The sequence below is a fragment of the Garra rufa genome, chromosome 18 (genome assembly GCF_049309525.1).
Source record: "Garra rufa chromosome 18, GarRuf1.0, whole genome shotgun sequence".
Taxonomy (NCBI): Eukaryota; Metazoa; Chordata; class Actinopteri; order Cypriniformes; family Cyprinidae; genus Garra; species Garra rufa.
The window spans coordinates 25,525,176-25,547,783 of NC_133378.1; the positions used below are offsets into that span (position 1 = coordinate 25,525,176).

At 36.4% G+C, this 22,608-nt stretch overlaps 1 protein-coding gene across 1 annotated transcript in view; it reads right to left on the reverse strand.

Annotated features, from left to right (window-relative positions):
* Nucleotides 1–22,355, reverse strand: part of LOC141290580 (membrane-associated guanylate kinase, WW and PDZ domain-containing protein 3-like) — a 169,092-nt gene extending 146,737 nt beyond the window's left edge. The window contains exon 1 of the mRNA XM_073822698.1: nucleotides 21,301–22,355. Within this exon, the coding sequence (XP_073678799.1) occupies nucleotides 21,301–21,607 (307 nt within the window). The 5' untranslated portion in view covers nucleotides 21,608–22,355. The remainder of the gene's footprint in view (nucleotides 1–21,300) is intronic.
* Nucleotides 22,356–22,608: the final 253 nt, after the last annotated feature.

The window sequence follows — 22,608 nt, forward strand, 5'->3', positions numbered from 1 at the left end:
ACCCTCTCATTACGTCCTTGGATCTGGGTCAGGCAGGTTGTGGCTCTCGAGAGGGGTGGCTGTCAACAACTATTTCAACTTTATCCATCATCTGGGAGGTGCTCACGAAGCCGCAGAGCGCGTGTTGAAAAAGTGTTGAATCAGTGAAAGAGCTCGACTTGTTCCGTGACCCCCAAGGAGCTCATTTGCAGTCTTGGCGATGGCCGTTTTCCCTCGGTAATGCATCTAATCGAAGGCATTTCCATTTGACAAAGATGAGATGCGTTTCTTTTTTCTTTTTTTTTTCTCGCCCTGTCCATGTTTTCGGAATTCATCTGCGGTTCCAAGGTCAAAGCGGGAATGTTTTCGTTTAGAGATGATCCGCTATGTGTGTCTCCGCTTACAACAATAAGGCTTTTTCATACTGTGCCACACAAACAACATACAAAGAAGCCGTAAGAATCTACAAACAATGAAGCTAGAGCAATCCCACGTAGCTTGAATCAAAAGGTTAACATTCCTGGATGATGACACCATGCTAGTGGTCAGACCACATTCTGTTAATATTTTCAAACCCCCCCAACTTTGCTTCTCGATGACAGGCTGGAAGGGTTTTCGCAGGGAATTCTCAGAACGACACAATAGGAGTAACAGCAAAAGGTTGTGCTTAGGAATGAGGTCATGTATGTGTAGAATCATAGGCATTTTTAAACATTAGCTCAGATGCCTAAGGCATGTTGTTTACTGACCATTTTCCAGGAATACTTTCAAAAAGAACCCCCTCTATTATGCCCATAAATACTGAAAACAAGAGGATGAAGGTGACGGCAAGTTAGAACAAGGCTCTTAGGTGCTTAATGACCCTTAGAAAACAAACACAAAAGTTTTTGTTTACATTTTACTGGTTTTTGTTCATGGCAGTCATTTTAGACTTTATACTATCTACCGGCACAAAGTTTTAAAGGGTTATTTCACCCAAAAACTAAAATTCTGTCATTACTCACCCTCATGGCGTTTCTAACCTGTAAGACCTTCATTCATCTTGAAAACACAAATGAAGATATTTTTGATGAAATCCAAGAGCTTTCTGACCCTGCATAGACAGCAATGCAACTGACATGTTCAAGGCCCAGAAAGGTAGTAAGGATATTGTTAAAGGGGTCATCGGGTGCAAAACTAACTTTTCCAAGTTGTTTGCACATTAATCTATGTTGGTAGTTTGTGTACACAACCACCCTACAATGATAAAAATCCACCCAGTGGTATTTTTTTTTATCTTTAATGGTAATATGCCCTTTTTAAAATCAGTTCATTCGCAGCTTCTTGTCGTTGTGATGAAACACATTTGATTGACATTAGCGTCTTACCTTAGACCCTCTCTCACCGAGCTGAAACAGTCGATCCTCACTGTGTAATAATGTAATATTGGATGTAATAATGAACATAGCAGTCGTCATTTACTCCCGACATCTGAGCCACTGAAGGCGCAAAGGTTTAACGTTACTTTAGTTTTTAAATGGAAAGCGCCAATCCTGTTCTACATAATATGCATTATCTTCCTGATGCAGCTTCACCCACAGCAGAAGTGAGTATAAGGGTTTTTTATGCATCTTTGCAAATGGCCTTTCTTAATAATGTGCTTGTTGGCAAGTTTCGCCGATAAACGCGGCTAAATGCAGCTAAACACGGCTAAAGTAAACATAATACCAGAGAGCGGCGGGGCAAGCAGAGCTCGGTGGAATTTAAAGGGGCCATGTCTTACAATGAGCAAAAATTTTGCAGAGCTGATTTTGACAAGGTAAAAGGGTGTTTTTTTACACTACTATTGAGAATTGTTAATCAAAGTATATCAGAGACTTTTCATTAAGACCCTAAAGAATCATATGAACTTCGATGCAACGTTCATGAGAATACCATGACCATGAATTTGTTTTCTTTGTGCACAAAATGTATTCTCATAGCTTCATAAGATTATGGTTAAACCACTGATGTCACATGGACTATTTTATTGATCGCCTTACCTTTTTAGGCCATAAAACATTTCAGTTGCGCTGCTGTCTATGCAGGGTCAGAAAGTGCTCGGATTTCATCAAAAATATTTTAGTTTGTGTTCCAAAGATGAACGAAGGTCTTACGAGAAATAAATGACAGAATTTTAATTTTTTTTCTATTTTATGCTTTTAATACATTTCATATCTAAATCAAGGAAACAGAGTCATTGTTTTGTATAACAGTATTAGACTTTTTTTCTTAAAAAAGTAACAGTAAAGACATTTATAATGTTCTTTTTCAGAACATAATTTTTATTTAAAGAATCCTTAAAAGATTTATCAAGTTGCACAAAATTATTTAGCATCACAACTGTTTTTAAAAACATTTCAATGATTTCTAAAGGATCATGTGACACTGAACGCTGGAGTAATTGTTGCTAAATATTCAGCTTTGATATCACAGGAATAAATTACATTTTTAAACTGCAATAAAAATATATTATGTAAATACATTATGGATTTTAGTTATTTGTCAGAATAATTAATATTATAGTTTTTACTGTATTTTGACTTTTGATATATATATAAAGTTACAATAGCTTTATATTTCAGATAAATGTTGATCTTTGGATCTTTCTATTCATCAAAGAATCCTGAAAAAAAGTGCTCGACTGTTTTAAATATTGATAATAAATGTTTCTTGAACAGCAAATCAGCATATTAAAATGATTTCTGAAGGATCATATGACACTAAAGACTGCTGTAATGATGCTGAATTTAGCTTTGATCATAAGAATAAATTGCATTTAAGCAAATGTATTCAAATAGAAAATGCTTATTTTATAAAAGTAATAATATTTCACAGTATTACTGCTTTTGCTGCATTTTGGATCAAATAAATGCAGGCTTGGTAAGCAGAAGAGAATTCTTAAATAATAATAATAATAATAATAATAATAATAATAATAATAATAATAATTAAAAAAAAAATAACTGTCCAAAAACCATTACTGGCGAAAAATCATTATTTTCATCATTATTTCGTCGTTGATAAAATAATCAATTATGGCTTTGATCATCATTTATGTATCCTCCATCAGAAAAAGTATTAACAACATAAAACATTTAAACTTGGGATGTTTCTGAAATTTGATTGATTTGATATCCATTAATAAAATGCATTCCGACGCTGAACCTACAGGGTCTCTGAGGAAAGTGCTGCTGTATGACACAGCCAGAGCAAACACCTGTTAACAATACTCCATCGTAAGCTCCTTCCACCAATGGAACAATGTGTACAAATGGACATTCTTCACATTCCCTTCTTTTTTTGAATTTTGAATTCTCTATTTATACAAACACACAAGACATTAGTCAGACAGATATATGCTGACTTCAATGCATTACCTAGAAATCATTTAGAGTGCTTGTTTACATTGAAAATACAGTAGTTGTTCTTCATTCGGTCAACACAGGCTTCCACATGAAACTCAATTCAGTGTGTTGGTCTGTGTAACCCTGTTAAATAATTCATTTCTGTTTGTCTGTAACTGGAGCTGACTTGTCATAATACTAAAACAATGCTGCAATAGCTCACAGTCTGCCAGCCTACTATTTATTCTATAGATAATAATGCAGGCTTGGCCAAAAAAAAAAAAAAAAAAAAATCTGCCTCACTTGTGGATATTGGTGCAGACACATCTGCCTCCAAGCCTCAAATTCATATTAATACCACAGTACCGTCCTTGCTTCCAAGTTTATTATCTGAGAACTTGATTTTTATGGTTGAAAAATAGTCTTGTGCTTGCTGTATGCCTCAGAAGTCATGCAACAATAAAGCTTATGCTGATCAGGGACTTGAAATGCAGGAAAATCTGGTCCAGTGGTTATTCACCCATTTAAAGCATGTGAGTCAAGAGACTACTCTGACTGCTTAAAAAGCACGAGGGCCTAGAGAGAGGCAACAGCTGAGGAGTACTGAGTGAAGAACAGCCAGAGCTGGACAGAATGACAGGACGTCAAATTAAAGCTGATTTCAGGGCACTGTGAGACCTTTTGTTTGAGATGTCGACACGTCTGGCTGCCAAAATGAGGATGCACATGTAAAGTCCTGACCAGCCAGATAGAAGAAGTGATTTTTCTGAGTGCATTATGAGGATTTGGTGGTTGTGTCAAATCCTTTGAGGAATAAAAGGATTGTATGAAAAAAATAGAGAAAAGAATATTATATAACCACTTACATCAAGTGTAATTATTGCTACTCTGTGAAGAAAAAATAATACATTTGTGCATAAGTTAAAAAATATGTAAAATATCACTACACTGCTGTCAGTTATATTTTAAATGCTCAGCCAAAATGATTATTTTTTAAACTTGCAGCTTCAAAATAGACAGCATACTTAAGGTTGAATTTGTCTGCATAAGATCGATACTGAAGATGTTAATTATAGTTGATACTCATGATACTAATTGAAATTCAAGTAGTATTCCATACAAAGAATATCAATACAGTGCTGTCTTGCAAGGGCTCCAATAATGATGTCCAATTATGAAGCACCAACTGGGAACAATATCTTCAGTGCTGTTATACTGTAATATAACTGATGAATGTTTCTCGGATGAATCATTTTGCAAAGTGTCATAGGACAAGACTTTACACCTTCCAGCATAAAAATGTCACACCAGATTCATAAAACAAGATCAGCTCATCAAGTAAGAACAACCATGACAAAATAGAGAGATCAATGTTCATTATTCTAATTCTATTTAAACACAAAAGGCACACACACACACCCACAGGGCAAAAAAAAAAAAATCTTTGATCTCTGAGACACTGTTCACATCAAAGGTTGCATTGAGTATTCTAGGATTCACGTCAGTTCACTTTGATGGTCTATTATGATATAAATGTTAATAGGCAACAATGAAGCGGTCCCAGCGAAACATGTTCTATGTGGTATTAGTCATTTGCATTTATCCTCTTTAAGACCATATGGAATGCTAGTGGCCTTGGTTGTTCTTCACCTGCCCCTTCTCCTTGGTTTCAAAGCCGTGGATAGAATGCTGACGTAACAGGACGAGGCTACCCGAATCAATAAGCTGTTAACAGACCTAACCATCATGGCTAGCCGATACCCTGCGCAGAGATCTTGACATCCATGAATTCTGATGAGGACATAGTGTACTAATCTCATGCGGGCAGGGTGTAGAGATGAGCTGCCGCAATGAGATAAGTGGAGCGTTTACTGTACATCGGTGATGTTAGGAAAAAAAAAATACAATCATTCACTGTCATCTAACACATGAAGATTGTCTCTAGGCCATCCATTTCGGATTTAGATTGAGTTTCCAATAACTCCCAGACAGCTGGCCCATCATGAAGTGCTACTGCCATCATTTAATGCAGAGTGAGATGTTATGTATCATTTAAAGCTCTGCCAACCGCATGAACAACTGTATAACTCTGTAGAGCCAGGCTAGTTTCAATTAGTGCAAAACTCCAGCCATTTTACAACTCACCCAATCATTATATAAACCAGCAGGGCTTCTAGGTGGGCCAATAATACATTGATTGAAATCCAAAAGTCCAATAAACCATTACAGGTTTTTTTTATGCAAATGATGCTTTTATAGAAGCCCAGTGAAGTGTGGCATCAGGAAGTCAGGAAAAGTATTAAAGAAAGTCAAGGAAAATGTCAGGGAGAAAAGAAAGGAAGAAAGAAAGGGAGGCAGGAAAGAAGTTAAGATGGGAGTAAAAATGGATGCATGGAAGTCAGAAAGGAAATACAGAAGGAAGTCAGAAGAATGGAAGGAAAAAAAGGATGGAAGAAATGGAAACAGGTAGGTATGAAATCAGGAAGGAAGTCAAATGGAAGGAGTTACAGAAGTCAGGAAGGAAGTACAAAAGGAAGTCAGGGAAAAGTTTAAGAAGAAATACAAAGGGAGAAAAGGAAACAGGCAGGTATCAGGAAGAAAGGAAGTCAAAATAGAAGTAAGGAATTGCAAATGGAAGTCAGAAACAAACTACAGAAGGAAGTCAAGAAAACCACCAGGAAGAAAGAAAGGAAGGAAGGAAAGAAGGGAAGTAAGCAGAAGACATAAAGAAAGGAAGTCAAGTTGGAAGTAACAATGGATTTAGTCAGGAAGGAAGTACAAAAGGAAGTCGGGAAATTTTTCAAGACAAAAAGGAACAAAGAAAATGTAAGAAGGCAGGAAGGAAGTAAGGATGGAATTAGGAATTAAGTTAAGAAGGAAGTATAAGAGGAAGCCAGAAATTAAGTACAGAAGGAAGTGTAAGGAAAAAAAATGAAGGAAGAAATTAAAAAAGGAAGACACAAAATCAGGAAGGAAGTCAAAATGGAAGTAAGGAAGGACATATGGAAAACAGAAACAAGCTACAGAGGGAAGTCAAGAAAAACATCAGGAAGAAAAGGGAAACAGGCAGGTAGGAAATCAAGAAGGAAGTCAAGGTGGAAGTAAGAAAGGATTTACAGTCAGGAAGGAAGTACAGAAGGAAGTCAGGAAAATGTAAGGAAAAAAAGAAGGAAGAAATGGAAACAGGAAGACAAAATCAGGAAGGAAGCCAAGATGGAAGTAAGGAAGGGTAAAGGAAGTCAGAAACAAACTACAGAAGGAAGTCGAGGAAAATATCAGTAAAAAGGAAAGGAACAAAGGGAAATAGGCAGGTAAGACATAAGGAAGGAGGTCAAGGTGGAAGGAAGAAAGGATTTACAGAAGTCAGGAAGGAAGAACAAAAGAAAGTCAGGAAAATGTAAGGCAAAAAGGAAAGATGAAACTGAAAAAGGTATATAGAAAATCTGGAAGTCAAGAAGGAATTAAGGAAGGACATATGGAAGTCAGAAACAAATTACAGAAGGTAATTTAAGTTAAGACAGGAAGAAAGGATGACAGGGAGGCAGGCAGGCAGGAAATAAGGAAAGAATAATGGTAAGAAGGCAGGAAGGAGATGAAGATGGAAACAGGAATTAACATATAGAAGTTAGGAAGTATAAGAGGAAGTCAGAAAGGAAAAACAGAAGGAAGTCAGGAGAAAGAAACATCAAAAGAAAGGAAGGAAGACAGGGAGGCAGTCAGGCAGGAATAATGGAAAAATGTCAGGAAAAACAAGGCAAAAAGAAAAAGGGAGAAATAATGTAAGGTAGAAAGGCAGGAAGGAAGTTTATATTAAAGTAAGGGATGTTCAGTTACACTTTATTTAAAGGTGTCTAATTACACATTACTGAGTAATATTAATTAAATGCATGTAATTACTATATGGTTAGGGTTTGGCTTAGGGTTACTTGCATGTAATTATGCATAATTGACTGTTATTATAATAGAAAGCATATGTAATATGTATAACAAGGATACTTAAAAAAAAAAAAAAAAAAAAAAAAGTGTTACCAGAAGTTCTCACTTCAGCCAGTAGCTCTCTCAGCCTACAACACACTTTCCAAGGCATGCTGGGATACTGGGACTCTGGGAAAATGCAGTGATCAAAATAATCTCAAAAACTCACATGCAGCTGCTCCAGTGACATATAGAAGAGAGAGGCTTGAAATACCTCTACATCCTTTAAATGTCCTCCAGGGTCAGACATTGACTTTGTGTTGTTGAAGTAGGCAAACACAGCAGTGGTTTGAGATTAGCGCCAGCTAGCAGTCACTGGGTCAGCGTGCTGTTAGCATGAATTAAGACTCGCGTTCTGAGGGGATGAGGAATGTTTATACAGGTGAGCGACGATTTCAGCTGTGAAACTAACATGATCAGTTTAAAATAACCAAGCGACACGTCTAAGAAGAGCCTTCTGTAAATAAAGCCGTACGAAGCACCTGTGATAACGCTACATACGAGCGGCAGGAAACATCTGCCGAGATCTGAATAATCACAAAGTGAGCAAACAAATAGCTACCGTCTACACAGCCCTCAGGACCACACAAATCCTATCAGTGTAATTACCTTTCATCTCAAAAGGGCACTAGAGAGGAACAATCCATATTCCTGTCCTAATTTCTCATTTTCATGCAAAAGCATGCTCACACACACATTGAGTGCTCAAGAGAAGGGCAAGTTATTTGCAGGCATTAAGACTTCAAAAGGCCATCACTTCTCATTCTCTGGTGGTATGCACTACATGCCAGCACAAGAATAATAAAGACCCCTGGATCACAGAAACAGTCACAATAAGGCAAATGGGGGGGGTATTATACCGCAGACCACCTCTCTGTCCTTTGAAGAAATGCATTCGGTTCATTATCTTTGTTAGAGCGTTTGCTTTGTCCACTCAGAAGACCACACGCCATTGTGATGTCTTTTCACTTGACACGTAAGCAGTGCTGCTGCGTACCAGGGTTGCATCTCTACTCTAAAAATAAAGCAATTTTTATGTTACTGCACCGAGTGTTTTCTTTAATAATGGCTGTGTATATACTGTATAAACACACACACGTACATATTTAAGGAAAATATGTTGTTTATATATAATATTAATTACATGAATATAAATATATAAATGTAAATGCATGTAAATATTTTCAAAATATATACTGTGTGTGTGTGTGTGTGTGTGTGTAATCGTTTAATCGTTTGACAGCACTACCATAAATTACAAAAATACTATTGGGAGTGATTTATTAAGAACTAATAAAAACTCATTGGTCATAAAATATAATTTACACAAGGACAAGAAGATATATATTTTTATCGAAATGGCATTTAAATCCACACTTAATAGCAAGACTGTCATGTCAAAGTTTACACAATCTTTTTTGAAATAGTGAGAGTGAAAAGTCGAGATCAAAACACAAACAAAGAAAAAACAAGAAGCAAAAAACTGAACGAAAAATAAGACAACTAAACTGAAAACAAAAACAAACTAAAAACTAAAACAAAACAACAAAAAAAAACTACACTTTAAAACAAAACTGAAAAACAAATTTAAGATTTAAGCAAATGAAAACAAAAAAATAAAAATAAATAATGAATTGAACTGTCCCCACATCTCACCAAGCTTTTTTTTTTCAGTTCTTTTTCTCATTTATATGGAAGCCCATTTAAAAAGGTAATTATTCTCAGAACTGTAAGATATAAACTTGCAACTGCAAATTATAAATTCAGAATTGCAATTCTAAGAAATAAACTCAATTCGAAAAAATAAAGTCAGAATTGCAAGAAATACTCAATTCTGACTTTTTTCCTCAGAATGGTGTGATGTAAACTCACAATTGCAATTAAATAAGTCAGAATTGTGAGAACTCAATTCTGACTTTTTTCTCATAATTGTGAGTTTGTATCTCGCAATTCTGACATTTTTTCTCAGAATTGTGAGATATAAACTCAATTTTGAGAAAGAAGTCACAATTGAGGAAAAAAAACTTGAACTTGCATATTATAAACTCAATTGTGAGACATAAACTCAGAAATAAACTTGCAATTCTAAGAAATAAAGATATACTCAAAATTGTGAGTTATAAAGTCAGAACTGCAAGATATTAAGTCACAATTCTGACTTTTTTCTTTAGAATTGTGTGATATAAACTCACAATTGCGAGAACTCAATTCTGACTTTTTTTCTCAAAAATGTGAGATATAAACTTGCAATTGCATATCATAAACTCGTAATTGTGAGGTTTAAACTCGCAATTCTAAGAAATAAACTCGCAATTCTGAAAAATAAACTCAGTTCTGAGAAATAGTCAGAATTGCAAGATATACTCAAAATTGTAAGTTATAAAGTCAGAACTGCAAGATATGAAATCACAATTCTGACTTTTTTCTCCGAATTGTGAGAAAAACTTGCAATTACAGATTATAAACTCAGAATTGCGAGACAAACTCGAAATTCTAAAAAAATTAACTCAGAAGTCAGAATTGAGAAAAAAAACTTGAACTTGCATATTATAAACTCAGAAATAAACTTGCAATTCTAAGAAATAAAGTCAGAATTGCAAGATATACTTTAAACTGCGAGTTATAAAGTCAGAACCTCAAGATATATAGTCACAATTCTGACTTTTTTCCTCAGAATTGTAATATAAACTCACAACTGCGAGAAATAAAGTCAGAATTGCAAGATAAAAACTCAATTCTGAGAAAAAAAAAGTCAGAATTGAATTATCGCGCAAATCTGACTTTATAACTCTCAATTGTGAGTTTATATCACGTAATTCAGATTTTTTTCTCAGAATTATATCAACTCACAACTGCGAGAAAAAAAGTCAGAATTGAATTATTATTACACAATTCTGACTTTATAACTCACGATTGTACGTTTATATCATGCTATTCTGACTTCATAACTCAAATTGCAAGTTTGTGTCACGCAATTCTGAATAAAGTCAGAATTGCCAGATGTAAACTCGCAATTTTTAATAAAACAAAAAAGTCAGAATTGTGAGATAAGTCAAAATTACCTATTTTATATTCAGTGGCAGAAATGGGCTTCTATACATTCTTGTGCAAATGAATGACATGTAAAGTAATGTAAAACGTCTGCTTTAAGTGTGCACAGGTCAAGGATTTTCAACCTGGCAGTCTGCACTCGGCTTTATAAGCCCTGAAAATCACCTTCCCAGCTCTCTAATGTTTTGTAACGCTATATATCTCCTTATCAGCTCCACAGCTGCTTTCTTCCTAATCCAGATCGCTTTAATTCATTCAGTAAAGCTCCTTCAAGTCACAACCAAGAGCGACAGGAAATCTCGCTCGTTTTATCCCCCCCACTTGTTGATGACGGGCACGAACACAATCAAACAGTCTGCGTTCATTTGTCACTTAATTATTCATGTCCATTTCCTCTCACAGCATAAGCATCCTTTCATTTCCTGTTGCCGCATAAACCGCAGACGATTGCTGCGAATCAGACCAAAAATATCAAAGCCCACTCTGTTTGACAATAACAGTCTTGCGGGATGAGATATCAGATCAGCGTATAGAAAAACACCTCCCAGGCTGCTTCAAAGCACCTGATCCACCTCGCGGGACTAAATGCAAATGTTGGTGCGGGTCACGCTGACCACGTCTCTCTATGGGGCAGAAATATCCCATACAAGCCAATTAAGTTGCATAAACAGAAATACACAACCGGCTCTTCTTCTAAAGAAATTGCTCTTGGGATTGTGGACAACATTGAATGAAACCACTTTCTCATTCCTACAGTAAAGATATACATATCTGTGAATATAAATTGAAAAAATTACATCACTAAAAGCCACTTTCAACAATGCAGCTAAGAGACGCATGTGATGTCCACATTTTAGCGTTCGTTCCCACAGGCGCACTCTCATTTCCATGTCTCCAGACTCCACAGACAGATAAACAGTGCTGGAATTGTGGAATGTTGCACCACATCACAGGCAATGACAAGTGCTGGTGCAACAACACAAGCCCTCTGCATACTCTCACTGACAGCGAGGCTGATAAAGGGGTTGAGCGCGTGAGACGGTTTCTGCGGGGAGAGGTTTGAGATATGCCTTAATATTCCAAGCAGATGCTCCTATCTTGGGATCCGCCGCCTGCTACCATCCCCCCCCCCCCCCCCCCCGCCATCATTCCCATGTGAGCAGATTCAGGAATGATGGGGCGGCGTAAGGAGGTACCATCAAAAATCTTTCATTTGTACTTATTAATCAATGGAATGATGTTGGGAGCAATTAAATGTGTAAGACATTACTTAAAATGAATCTACGGATGCAAATGTATGAAAATGTGCCTGGTGGAGTGGTAATTTAACAAATGATGCTGTACCTCATAAATGTTGCAATCAGTTTCTCGCCAGTCTACAGGTTGCTATTCATGTTGAATTTCTCTCAGTGGGGTGGTTACAGCTCTTGTATTGCAAAAATGTACTTCTAAATGAGGTTTTTATTAGGCTTTCTAGAAACTAAATATCTCAAAATCCTTTAAACAAAATAAATGCCTAATGTAGCAACAATGCGTAAGAAATTAAAGAGAAATGAAAATGTTGTCATTTACTGACCTTCAAGTTGTTCCAAACCTGTATACGTTTCTTTTTTTTCCGATGATCACAAAAGATGATATTTTAAAGATTTTTTTTCTTCCAACTGTTTGGTTAGCAAGATTCTTCAAACTATCTTCTTTTACACTACCAGTCAAAAGTTTTTGAACAGTAAGTTTTTAAATGTTTTTTAAAGAAGTCTCTTCTGCTCACCAAGCCTGCATTTATTTGATTTAAAGTACAGCAAAACAGTAAAAAACAAAATAATATTTTCACTATTTAAAATAACTCTTTTCTATTTAAATATATTTTAAAATGTAATTTATTCCTGTGATTTTAAAGCTGAATTTTTAGCATCATTACTTCAGTCTTAAATGTCACATGATCCATCAGAAATCATTCTAATATGCTGATTTGCTATTCAAGAAACTGTTTTATTATTCATCATCATTATCAATATTTAAAACGGTTGAGTAATTTTTTTTTAGTATTCTTTGATAAATAGAAAGATCCAAAGATCAGCATTTATCTGAAATAAAAAAGCTTTTGTAACATTATACACTACACCATTCAAAAGCTTGGATATTATTATTTAATTTTTTTCTGAAAAGATTTTTAAGAAATTAATACTTTTAATTAGCAAGGATGGTTTAAATTGATCAAAAGTGGTGATAAAGAAATTTATAATGTCACAAAAGTTTCTATTTCAGATAAATGCTGTTCTTCTGAACTTTCAACTCAAAGAAACCTGAAAAAAATTCTACTTAGCTGTTTTTAACATCATACTAATAATACATTTTTTTGAGCTTTCTGAAGAATCATGTGACAGGTATAATGATGCTAAAAATTCAGCTTTGAAATCACAGGAATAAATTACATTTTTAAATATATTCAAATATAAAACAGCTACTTTAAATAGTAAATATATTTCAAAATTTAACTGTTTTGCTGTACTTTGGATCAAATAAATGCAGGCTTGGTGAGCATTAGAGATTTCTTTGAAAAGCATTAAAAATCTTACTGTTCAAAAACTTTTGACTCGTAGTGTATCTTACGTCATCATTTACTCACCTTCAACTCATTCCAATTCTGAATGACTTTCTTTCTACAATATATTATGTAAAATGTCATTGGGTGTCTTTTTTGCACATAAAAGTCAAAGTCAGTTGGGTCTATGTAGTTATTATATGGACAAAAACTGTCTTCTTCAACAAATTATTAGTGTTCCACATTTTGATGAAGGGTTAGTAAATGACAAATTTCATATTTATATTAACTGTCCATTTAAAGGGTTAGTTTACACAAAAATTAAAATTCTGTTGTTAATTACTCACTTTTATGTCATTCCAAACCTGTGAGTCCTTCATTCATCTTCTGAACACAAATTAAGATAATTGGTAAAATCCGACAACTTTCTGAGTCTGACCCTACATAGACAGCAATGCAACTACCACGTTCAGGACCCAGAAAGGTAGTAAGGACATTGTTAAAATAATGTAACTGTAATTTTATGAAGCTACGAGAATACTTTTTGTGAGAAAGATAAAATAAAAATAACTTTATTCAACAATTTCCCCTATTCTGGAGCTGATGTTCTGCACAGAAATAAAATAATGAATAATGTTGTTATTTTTGTTTTCTTTGCACACAAAAAGTATACAACTACATAAGTACTATGAAGTATATGACAGGAATCTTAAATGAAATGAACCAAACTTGTCCTGAAAATGAACAACTAGTGAAGAGCCACACTAAAAAGTGAGTGTTGCCAAAAGAGAAACAGTTTTATTTGCTTCTTTGAGGCAGGCTCAATCATGCAAACAACAAGCTTTCATTTACACAAGGCCGACTAATAAAAAATGCTGGTTTGAAGGGAGGATGAAATGAGGATGGGAGGGAAAAATGCATTCTGCTCCTGTCAAATCTGTTTAACAGCCACTGGAGATGATTACCATTGAAAAATGCATTTCTTATTCTACCATTGTATGAAACTTTGGGGAAGGAACTGAGGGTGTTTACATAAAAAAAATTTCATGAATGTTGTTTGGTGACTAAGCAATGAGCCCGAGGCCCTCAAGAGAGATGAACAGACTTGAACAGAATGCTAAAGCAGCTGTGGTACGCTTTTATAGGTGTATGTCAGCAGCAAACGTGCAAGTAAAGTTATACGACCAGAGCAGCTGCTTATGACAGACCACTCATAAGCTGCGAATATTTTAAAGGAAACCACATTAAAGCTTCCCCCCTGTTCTACAAAGCTGATATAACCCTGTCTACTTCATAAACTACTGTAATCAACCAGGGGAGAACGAAACAGATTTACCTCACACTGCATAGCTGAAGTAAAAAAAGAGAGGCAGTACAGCACACGTCCCAAAAAAGTAGATTACAGTAATGCTCAAAGTGAGATGGTTTAATAAAATGAGGCAGTTGATCCTGTCATGACTCAAGAGAGAATGTAAAGATAATGAGATCAACACAAGAAAATGCTGCCAACAACACAGTATGAGTATCAAAACAATTGCCGCTTCATAATGCCACACAGCATCATGACAGGAGGACTAATGTAAGTCAGTCTGTGAGTCAGTAATGATACACTCCCTCACCCTTCCTCCACTCGCACATTAACACAATGTGTGGAAATTGCACCATCGCGGTCAATCAAGGCCGTGCTCAGACAATAGCTTTGAGCACAATTTCACAGATGTACAACAAAAAAACCTTCATCTGGTCCGGATGTATGACGGCATGCCTTTTTATTCATGGTTATGAAATTCAGAGCTGATCCAATGGCTCAGAGATTTAGCACTGAAATTTGTTAACATTAAAAATCTGTTTACTTATCTATTTTGCAACTATTAAAGGGATAGTTCGCCCAAAAATGAAAATTCTGTTATTAATTACTCACCCTCATGTTGTTTCAAATCTGTAACACCTTTGTTTGTCTTCGAAACGCAAATGAAGACATGTTTGATTAAATCTAAGAGCTTTTCTGACCCTGCATAGACAGCAACGCAACTGACACGATCAAGGCCCAGAAAGGTAGTAAGGGCATTGTTTAAACAGGGTCCGTACAGATACTGCAAAATTAAATTCCAGGACGTTTCCAGCACTACTTTTTTGATTTTCAAGGATTTCATTTAGAGATTTCATTTATCAAAGTCTTCTTTCAAATTCTAAAAAAGATAAATAAATAAATAAAAACATACTAAAAACAATTGCAAAAACAAAGTGAAGCACATGCAAAGTACTACTACTGAAGTATTCTACACTTTTAGTATAGTAAAACTATGGATATTTTTCTTAAGGGAACTGTATTTGTGCATACTTTTTCTTTTTTGTTTTTATAACTGTACTGCCTTAATAGTTTCATGTTTACTACTGTTTAAAAAAAAAAAAAAAGATTTGCGAAATTACTCCAAAATCCAGATCTTAAACAAATGATTCACAATACGTGCTCCGAAGTCCCAAGCTAAATCAAATGATTCGCAATTCGCATTCTGAAGATCCAATTTAAAGCAAAAGATTTGCTAACCCGCTCCGAAATCCCATCTAAATCAAATGATTTGCGATCTGTGCTCCAAAGATCCCATATAGAGCAAAATATTTGCTAACCTGCTCCGAAATACTGATCTAAATCAAATGATTTGCAATCCATGCTCCAAAGTTTCGATCTAAAGCAAAAGATTTGCGAACCCACTCCAAATTTACAATCTAAATCAAATGATTTGCGATCCGCGTTTCAAAAATCCAATATAAAGCAGAAGATTTGCGAACCCGCTCTGAAGTTCCAATCTATATCAAACGATTAGTGTTCCACGCTACAAAGTTCCAATCTAAAGCAAAAGACTCACGAATCCGCTCTGGAGTTCCGCTCTAAATCAAATGATTCATGATCCGCGTTCCGAAGATCCGATATAAAGCAAAATATTTGCAAACCTGCACCGAAGTTCCGATCTAAATCAAGGGATTTGCAATCCATGGTCCAAAGTTCCGATCTAAAGCAAAAGATTTGCGAACCCGCTCCGAATTTCCAATCTAAATCAAATGATTTGCGATCCACGCTCAAAAAATCCGATATAAAGCAGAAGATTTGCGAACCCGCTCTGAAGTTACAATATAAATCAAACGATTCACGACCCGCGTTACAAAGTTCTGATCCAAATCAAATGATTTGTGATCCATGCTCCGAAGATCCAATATGAAGCCAAAAATTCGCAAACCCGCTCCGAAGTTCCGCTCTAAATAAAATGATTCGCAATCTATGCTCTGAAATCGATCTGAATAATGATTTGGAAACCATCATTTCATATCAGGACTCAGAGCATGCAGTGTAAATTATTCGAGTTAAATTGGAAATTAGCGTATCACGAATCATTTGATTTAGATTGGGACTTCAAATCACATATCACACGATCATTAGATTTGAATCATTCAATTTGCGAAATGATTCACAAACTCTTCAAATGATTGCGATACGTGAAGTTCCGATCTGAAGCAAATGATTTGCAATACGCAATTTGAAGTTCTGTCCTGAAATAAATGATACACGATACACAATCCAATTGGAGTGCTTCGAAACAGTGGAAAATTTTGCTATGCAATGGTTTAACTGATTCAGAGTTTTAAAAAGCTTTGTTTTACCCATCACTACGTGCTTTTTAAAATCATTACAAGCGATGTCAAAATCTGAAAATGAATGGCTCTGTTAATTTGATCTGGTTTTTGCTAGTGAATCGCTTGAAATTAATGATCGAAGTCACGAGTTTGAATCAAACAGATTGTTTCCAGCATAAATGAATTTATTTGGTTCATCTGTTCCCCTTTTGGTGTCTTCAGCCATGTTTACATCTGTCTGGCTTAGCTCGATAGACATTAACTAAAATAAGCGGAAAAAGGTATGAAGGAATATTGCCATTATAATGGGTTTTCCAGGCCTTAAATTTCAAAAAGTCAAATTCAAGTACTTCAAGCACTTTAAGCACCTTGTATGAACCCTGTTAAAAAAGTCCATGTGACATCAGTGGTTCAACTGTAATGTTATGAAGCTACGAGAATATTTTTGTGTGCAAAGAAAACAAAAATAATGACTTTATTCAACAATTTCTTCAACGCATGTTCATGAGAGTACTACTGGGAACAAAATAAGGAGGCTGGACCTCTTAGAACTTTAGTTAAATACCCATGGTCTACACAAATGTCCAAAATATTAAACATTCATTAGTCACATATGTCTTTTCTTTGTTTTAAACCTAGATTTTTGAATTGCGAATACATCACATTTTCAGTGTGGTCTTTTGGACACTACTACATGTGAGCGGGTTGGCAGAAAAGGTGTGGGGGTGAAGAACAGGAAAAACGGAGGAGGACATGACAGGTTCGAGTGAATATGTAGGAGGCCAAGAAGCTTCACGCCATGGAAAAGATAAGACTGGAAAAGATGAGCACGAGCCACAAGTCCACTGGGCAGGAAAGGATACAGTCGAGTCGATAGGGAGAAGCTCTGTAAATGTGGCACCGAAAACTCACTGACACATGGCAAACTGTGCTGGCTAACTTTAGAACCTTCAAAAAATGATTTTGTCTACTTGAGGAGGAAGCTTTACGTTTTCCTTCCTTCCCCGGTTTCCTTCCATTGTTTCCTTATTGTCTTGAGCACCACTTGACCATGACTTTAACCATGCTCTTGCCTTTTGCAACCAATTCATCCCACTAAAGTTAATATAAATGCCAGCAGGCATAGACTGGCCTAGGAGACTTGAGCCCAGCCACAAGATGAAGGCCCTTGAGCTTCATATCAGCCGTGTAGAGCACTCAGCCAGTGTTACTTGCGGCTCGAATTTAAGGCTAAATGGTCTCCTGGTACCATCTGATCCCTTTGAGCTGGCCTCTTCTATGGACTCATCAATGATTGAGATGGTATGAATTAAACATAAACCAAGGGACAGAGAGAAAACACTCAGCCACACACACATACACTGTACACAGCACGGCCTCAGAAGCAGCAACATTTAAGAAACTTAGTTCATCTTTCTTTAGAAGTATATAAAATTAGTGATGTACCAATTTGTGACCCTGGACCACAAAACCAGTGTTAAGTAGCACAGGTGTATTTGTATCAATAATACATTGTATGGGTCAAAATGATCGATTTTTCTTTTATGCCAAAATCATTAGGATATTAAGTAAAGATCATGTTCCATGAAGATATTTTGTAAATTTCCTACTGTAAATATATCAAAACTTAATTTTGAATTAGTAATATGAATTGCTAAGAACTTCATTTGGACAAACTTTAAAGGCAATTGTATTTTGATTTTGTTGCACCCTCAGATTCTAAATAGTTGTATCTTGGCCAAATATTGTCCCATCCTAACAAATCATACATAAATGGAAAGCCTATTTATTTGGCTTTTAGGTGTATAAATCTCAATTTTGTTGTCAGTTTTGTGGTCCTGAGTCACATATTAGTCACAGGTTTATACTTTGTGTTCCTTAGATAAACAAAGGTCTTACGTATTTGAAATGACATTAGGGTGACTAATTAATGACAGATTTTTCATTTTTGGGTGAACAACTTCTTTAATATGCATAGGCAACTAGAAGATACATATGAAATATGAAAACTGTAAACCCAACATACTTTAGCAACTAAACATTTCAAATAGCACACAAGCTTTCAGGTGTCCAGTCCTCTTGCTGAGTCACAAGCCAGACAGCACAGCACAGATTTAAGAGAGTAATTGAATCAATTAGACTTGGACTCGGTTCAAAGCTGCGGGCTTTGGCAGCTTTAACAAACTTACACTACGTTAAAATAATCAGTAAGAGACATCTGATGCTAACTCGTTCACTAATGCCAATTTACACTGATTAGGAAGCGCGAGGAGAACTACATTTTCATATTAGGTAATCCACTCTACTTCATTTGCAAGCCCAAAATAAACAGATGTAGAGAGTGCCCATAGCAACATAAAGCTCTCTGATTAAAATCATCTCCAAAAGAGCATTAAAAAGGCATGAAGAAGGCAAATGGTGATCCTTTAGGCAGGACAACAGGCTAAATGAGGTGGACAGTGGGCGAAGGGGGGAAGGCTGGGAAGTCAGACGACATCTGTGCTGCAGGCAAAGAGGATTACATACACAAAGTTCAAAGCTCTAAATGTTTAAAGAGTTTACACAGTTTCCAGCTGAATGGATACCTATACCTATTTGGTGACATGATGTTAAGACTCACAAAATGTGATGTGATGTCACAAAACACACTTACGCACACTCTTAAAGGTCGCACACTCTTAAAAGAACAATTAAAAAAGCACTACTAACTTATTATATGTGACCCTGGAACACAAAACCAGTCTTAAGTAGCATGGATATATTTGTAGTAATAGCCAACAATGCATTGTGCAGGTCAAAATTATCATTATCATTTTTTTAGGATTAGGATATTAAGTAAAGATCATGTTCCATGAAGATATTTTGTAAATTTCCTACCATAAATATATAAAAACTTAATTTTTGATTAGTAACATGCATTGCCAAGACTTCATTTGGACAATTTCAAAGGTGATTTTTTTTGCATCCCCAGATTCCAGATTGTTAAATAGTTGCATCTCGGGCAAATATTGTCATATCCTAACAAATCATACATCAATGGAAATTTTATTTATTCAGCTTTCGGTATAGATCAATTCCAATTCCAAAAAATGCACCCTTATGACTGGCTTTGTGTTCCAGGGTCACGTATAATCCAGTCATATTCCTAAAATTAGGATCTGACAAGAACATGGTTTGAGATCATAACTGAAATTCTGGTGACTAAACAGATAAGACAGGATCCACAGACAGGTCGGGTTACACAATAAGGCAAAGTTATTCAAGATTCCTACCTTATCTCTTTAGTAACCATGGAGATTCAGTTAGAAACATGATAGAATTCTGTCTACATTTTACCTGTCCTGTCCTGAAATCTCAGGTCACAGCTGCCTTTTGTAGATTCTCATTATTTCTTGCCAACAAACACAAGATTAACAGTCACATACACCTTTAAACACTTGTAACCTGTCTTTAGCAGCTTAAATAAAGCTCAATGGAAAGTATCTACCAGCCATACAATTAATGAAATTGTTGTGGTTACCCACAAACAGAAAGCATCTAGTGGTACCAAAACTTCCTCATGATGGATAGTCTCAATTTCCTCCTGTTGTGGTAACTGTGATAAATGGCCTCAGTTAAAACCCACTTTTTCCTTGAGAGTCCCATTTAATCAAAATGCCAACTGTGTAATTATAAGCAAATGCTAGTAATAGAATACGAAGATGATATTGGTTGTCTTAAACCCCTGAGAGCTGCCAAACTAGTCATTTTCACAGGACATTTTGTCAACTCTAGGTTATCGTGTTCTGTTTCACACTGTACATTTGTAAACTATGAGATAGTGTTCTTATTTGCATATTTATCAGGTCAATTACATGACAGGACTATAATAATAATATATATGCATGGGAATTTTGCCATTAAAATCTTGGCTGTGTTTTGTCTTCTAGTCAAATCATTTATTTATTTATATGTGACCCTGGACCACAAAACAAGTCATAAGTAGCATGGGTATGAGTCAAAGTTATCGATTTTTCTTTTATCGCCAAAAATCATTAGGATATTAAGTCAAGATCAAGCTCCATGGAGATATTTTGTAAATTTCCTACAATAAATATGCATTGTAATATGCATTGCTAAAAACTTAATATGGACAACTTTAAAGGCGATTTTCTCAGTATTTTGATTTTTCTGCACCCTCAGATTCCAGATTTTCAATGTTGAATGTTCCAAATATTGTCCCTTCCTAACAAACCATATATCAATGTATTCAGCTTTCAGATCTCAATTTCAAAAAAAAATTACTCTTATGACTGTTTTTTTTTTTTTGGTCCAGGGTCACATAATACTTGACAGAATAGAATGTTTCAAAGCGGCTTCACATTGATAAACAGGAAAACAACAGCGTTGATGTTGTAAAATTCATCAATTACGAAACGAATTCAATTATAACAAGTCTTCTGAAACACTGTTCAAAAATCATCACGACACAGCGCGGCAAAGTTTCTTCTGCACAAAGTCTATGAATATTTAATAAGGTACGCACTGAGGCAGTTCGTGATTGGTTGTCTGTTGCTAAACAACATCTTGTAACATTCAAGCACAAGCAGTGCTAAAAGCCACGCTATAATCCTCTTTCAAAATCACAAATATGAAACGTAGCTTAACACAGCCTTACATTACACGGGGTTTAAAAGGAAACCTCGGGTTCAGTGTGTGACAAACTGTTGTCTCGGTTGGTTGCGCACTAGGCTTTAGCAATTATGTTAAGAAACTAACCTGGCTTTACGGTCTTCAGACGGAGAGGTTCGCGAAAGTGGCGTATGACGGCGAGGGTGTCTCGGTTTGTCAGTCCGCTGACAGGCGTGCCGTTCACCTCCAGAAGCACATCTCCGGGACCAGGTAGCCTGCCGACATGGCACACTAACGCGTCCGACAACACCTGTCCCAGGTGCGGGAACTCTCCGTGCTCGGCTCCCCCGCTTATCTCCAGCACGGCGCTGAGCTCCCCGGCGTTACCCCACGAAACAGCGCATTCCTGCACTTTGCTGGACCAATGTTTCTTCTTTTTCAGCGTCTTGGACATGATTAATCCCTTTTGTAAACGAGTCTTTTAAAAAAACAGGTTATTTCCTTATGCAAACGCGTTTAGAGCGCAGTAAAGCAAAGCGACTTCATTCCCATGTCTTGGTGAAAAAAAAAAACGTTTTAAAACTTCGGAGTCGGCATCGCTCGGTCCTTAAAATAGTATATTCCCTGTATGGTTCAGTCAAAATTCACGTACATTCATCTGAAGCTCACGCGAAGGTAAAAGGGCTTCTCATTGCCTTGACAAAATCTATGGCAGACCTCACTGCTCACCAAGAAGTGTCGCCTGCAAACGATCCAAACAAGCGCTTTCTAGGAGGAAAAGACACGGAAATGGCAATAAACTACCACCCGAGGCAGGACAGCCTACTTTATCCAGGGACATAAAAATAATACAGCCTCAAATCGCCTCGTAATACCGGCTGATGAATAAAACGGCGTAGAAAAACACTCACATCCGTGTGTAATCCCTCGCGATCTAGGGCGACTGTTGTTAACTTGGGTTTCGCGCACCTGTTCCAATGACATCAGCTACCGGCGCGTTCACGGGGAACGGCGAACAACAATGTACCTGGATCAGTAATACACACGACTAACTAGGTCCACTGTCCGACGACCTTTGATTCTTGTAGAAACGCCCTCTTGTGCAGGTTGTTGTTGTCTGTGTGGGGCTGTCAGCGCTCGTCGGTAATTAATTGTAGGCGCAGCTTTGCAACTTTATAGTCATTTTCACCTTGTTACTTGCGCCAAACGAGAGCAGCGACTGTCAGTGGCGCACACCGACACCAATGCAGAGTGGACGAGGGCAGAGGAGCCAATCAGAGCGAGGGGGCGGGCTTTCGCATACTATGCACAATACTAAACGTAAAAAGCCTCTCTGCCATGCTGCCAGGCCTAAATTGAGTGTTAAAGTTGTATGTCGAAGAAAAATGCACTTGATGTCTTAAAAGTATAGATAGAAGATAGTAGTGTAAACCAGGGGGTTTTAACCTGGCCATC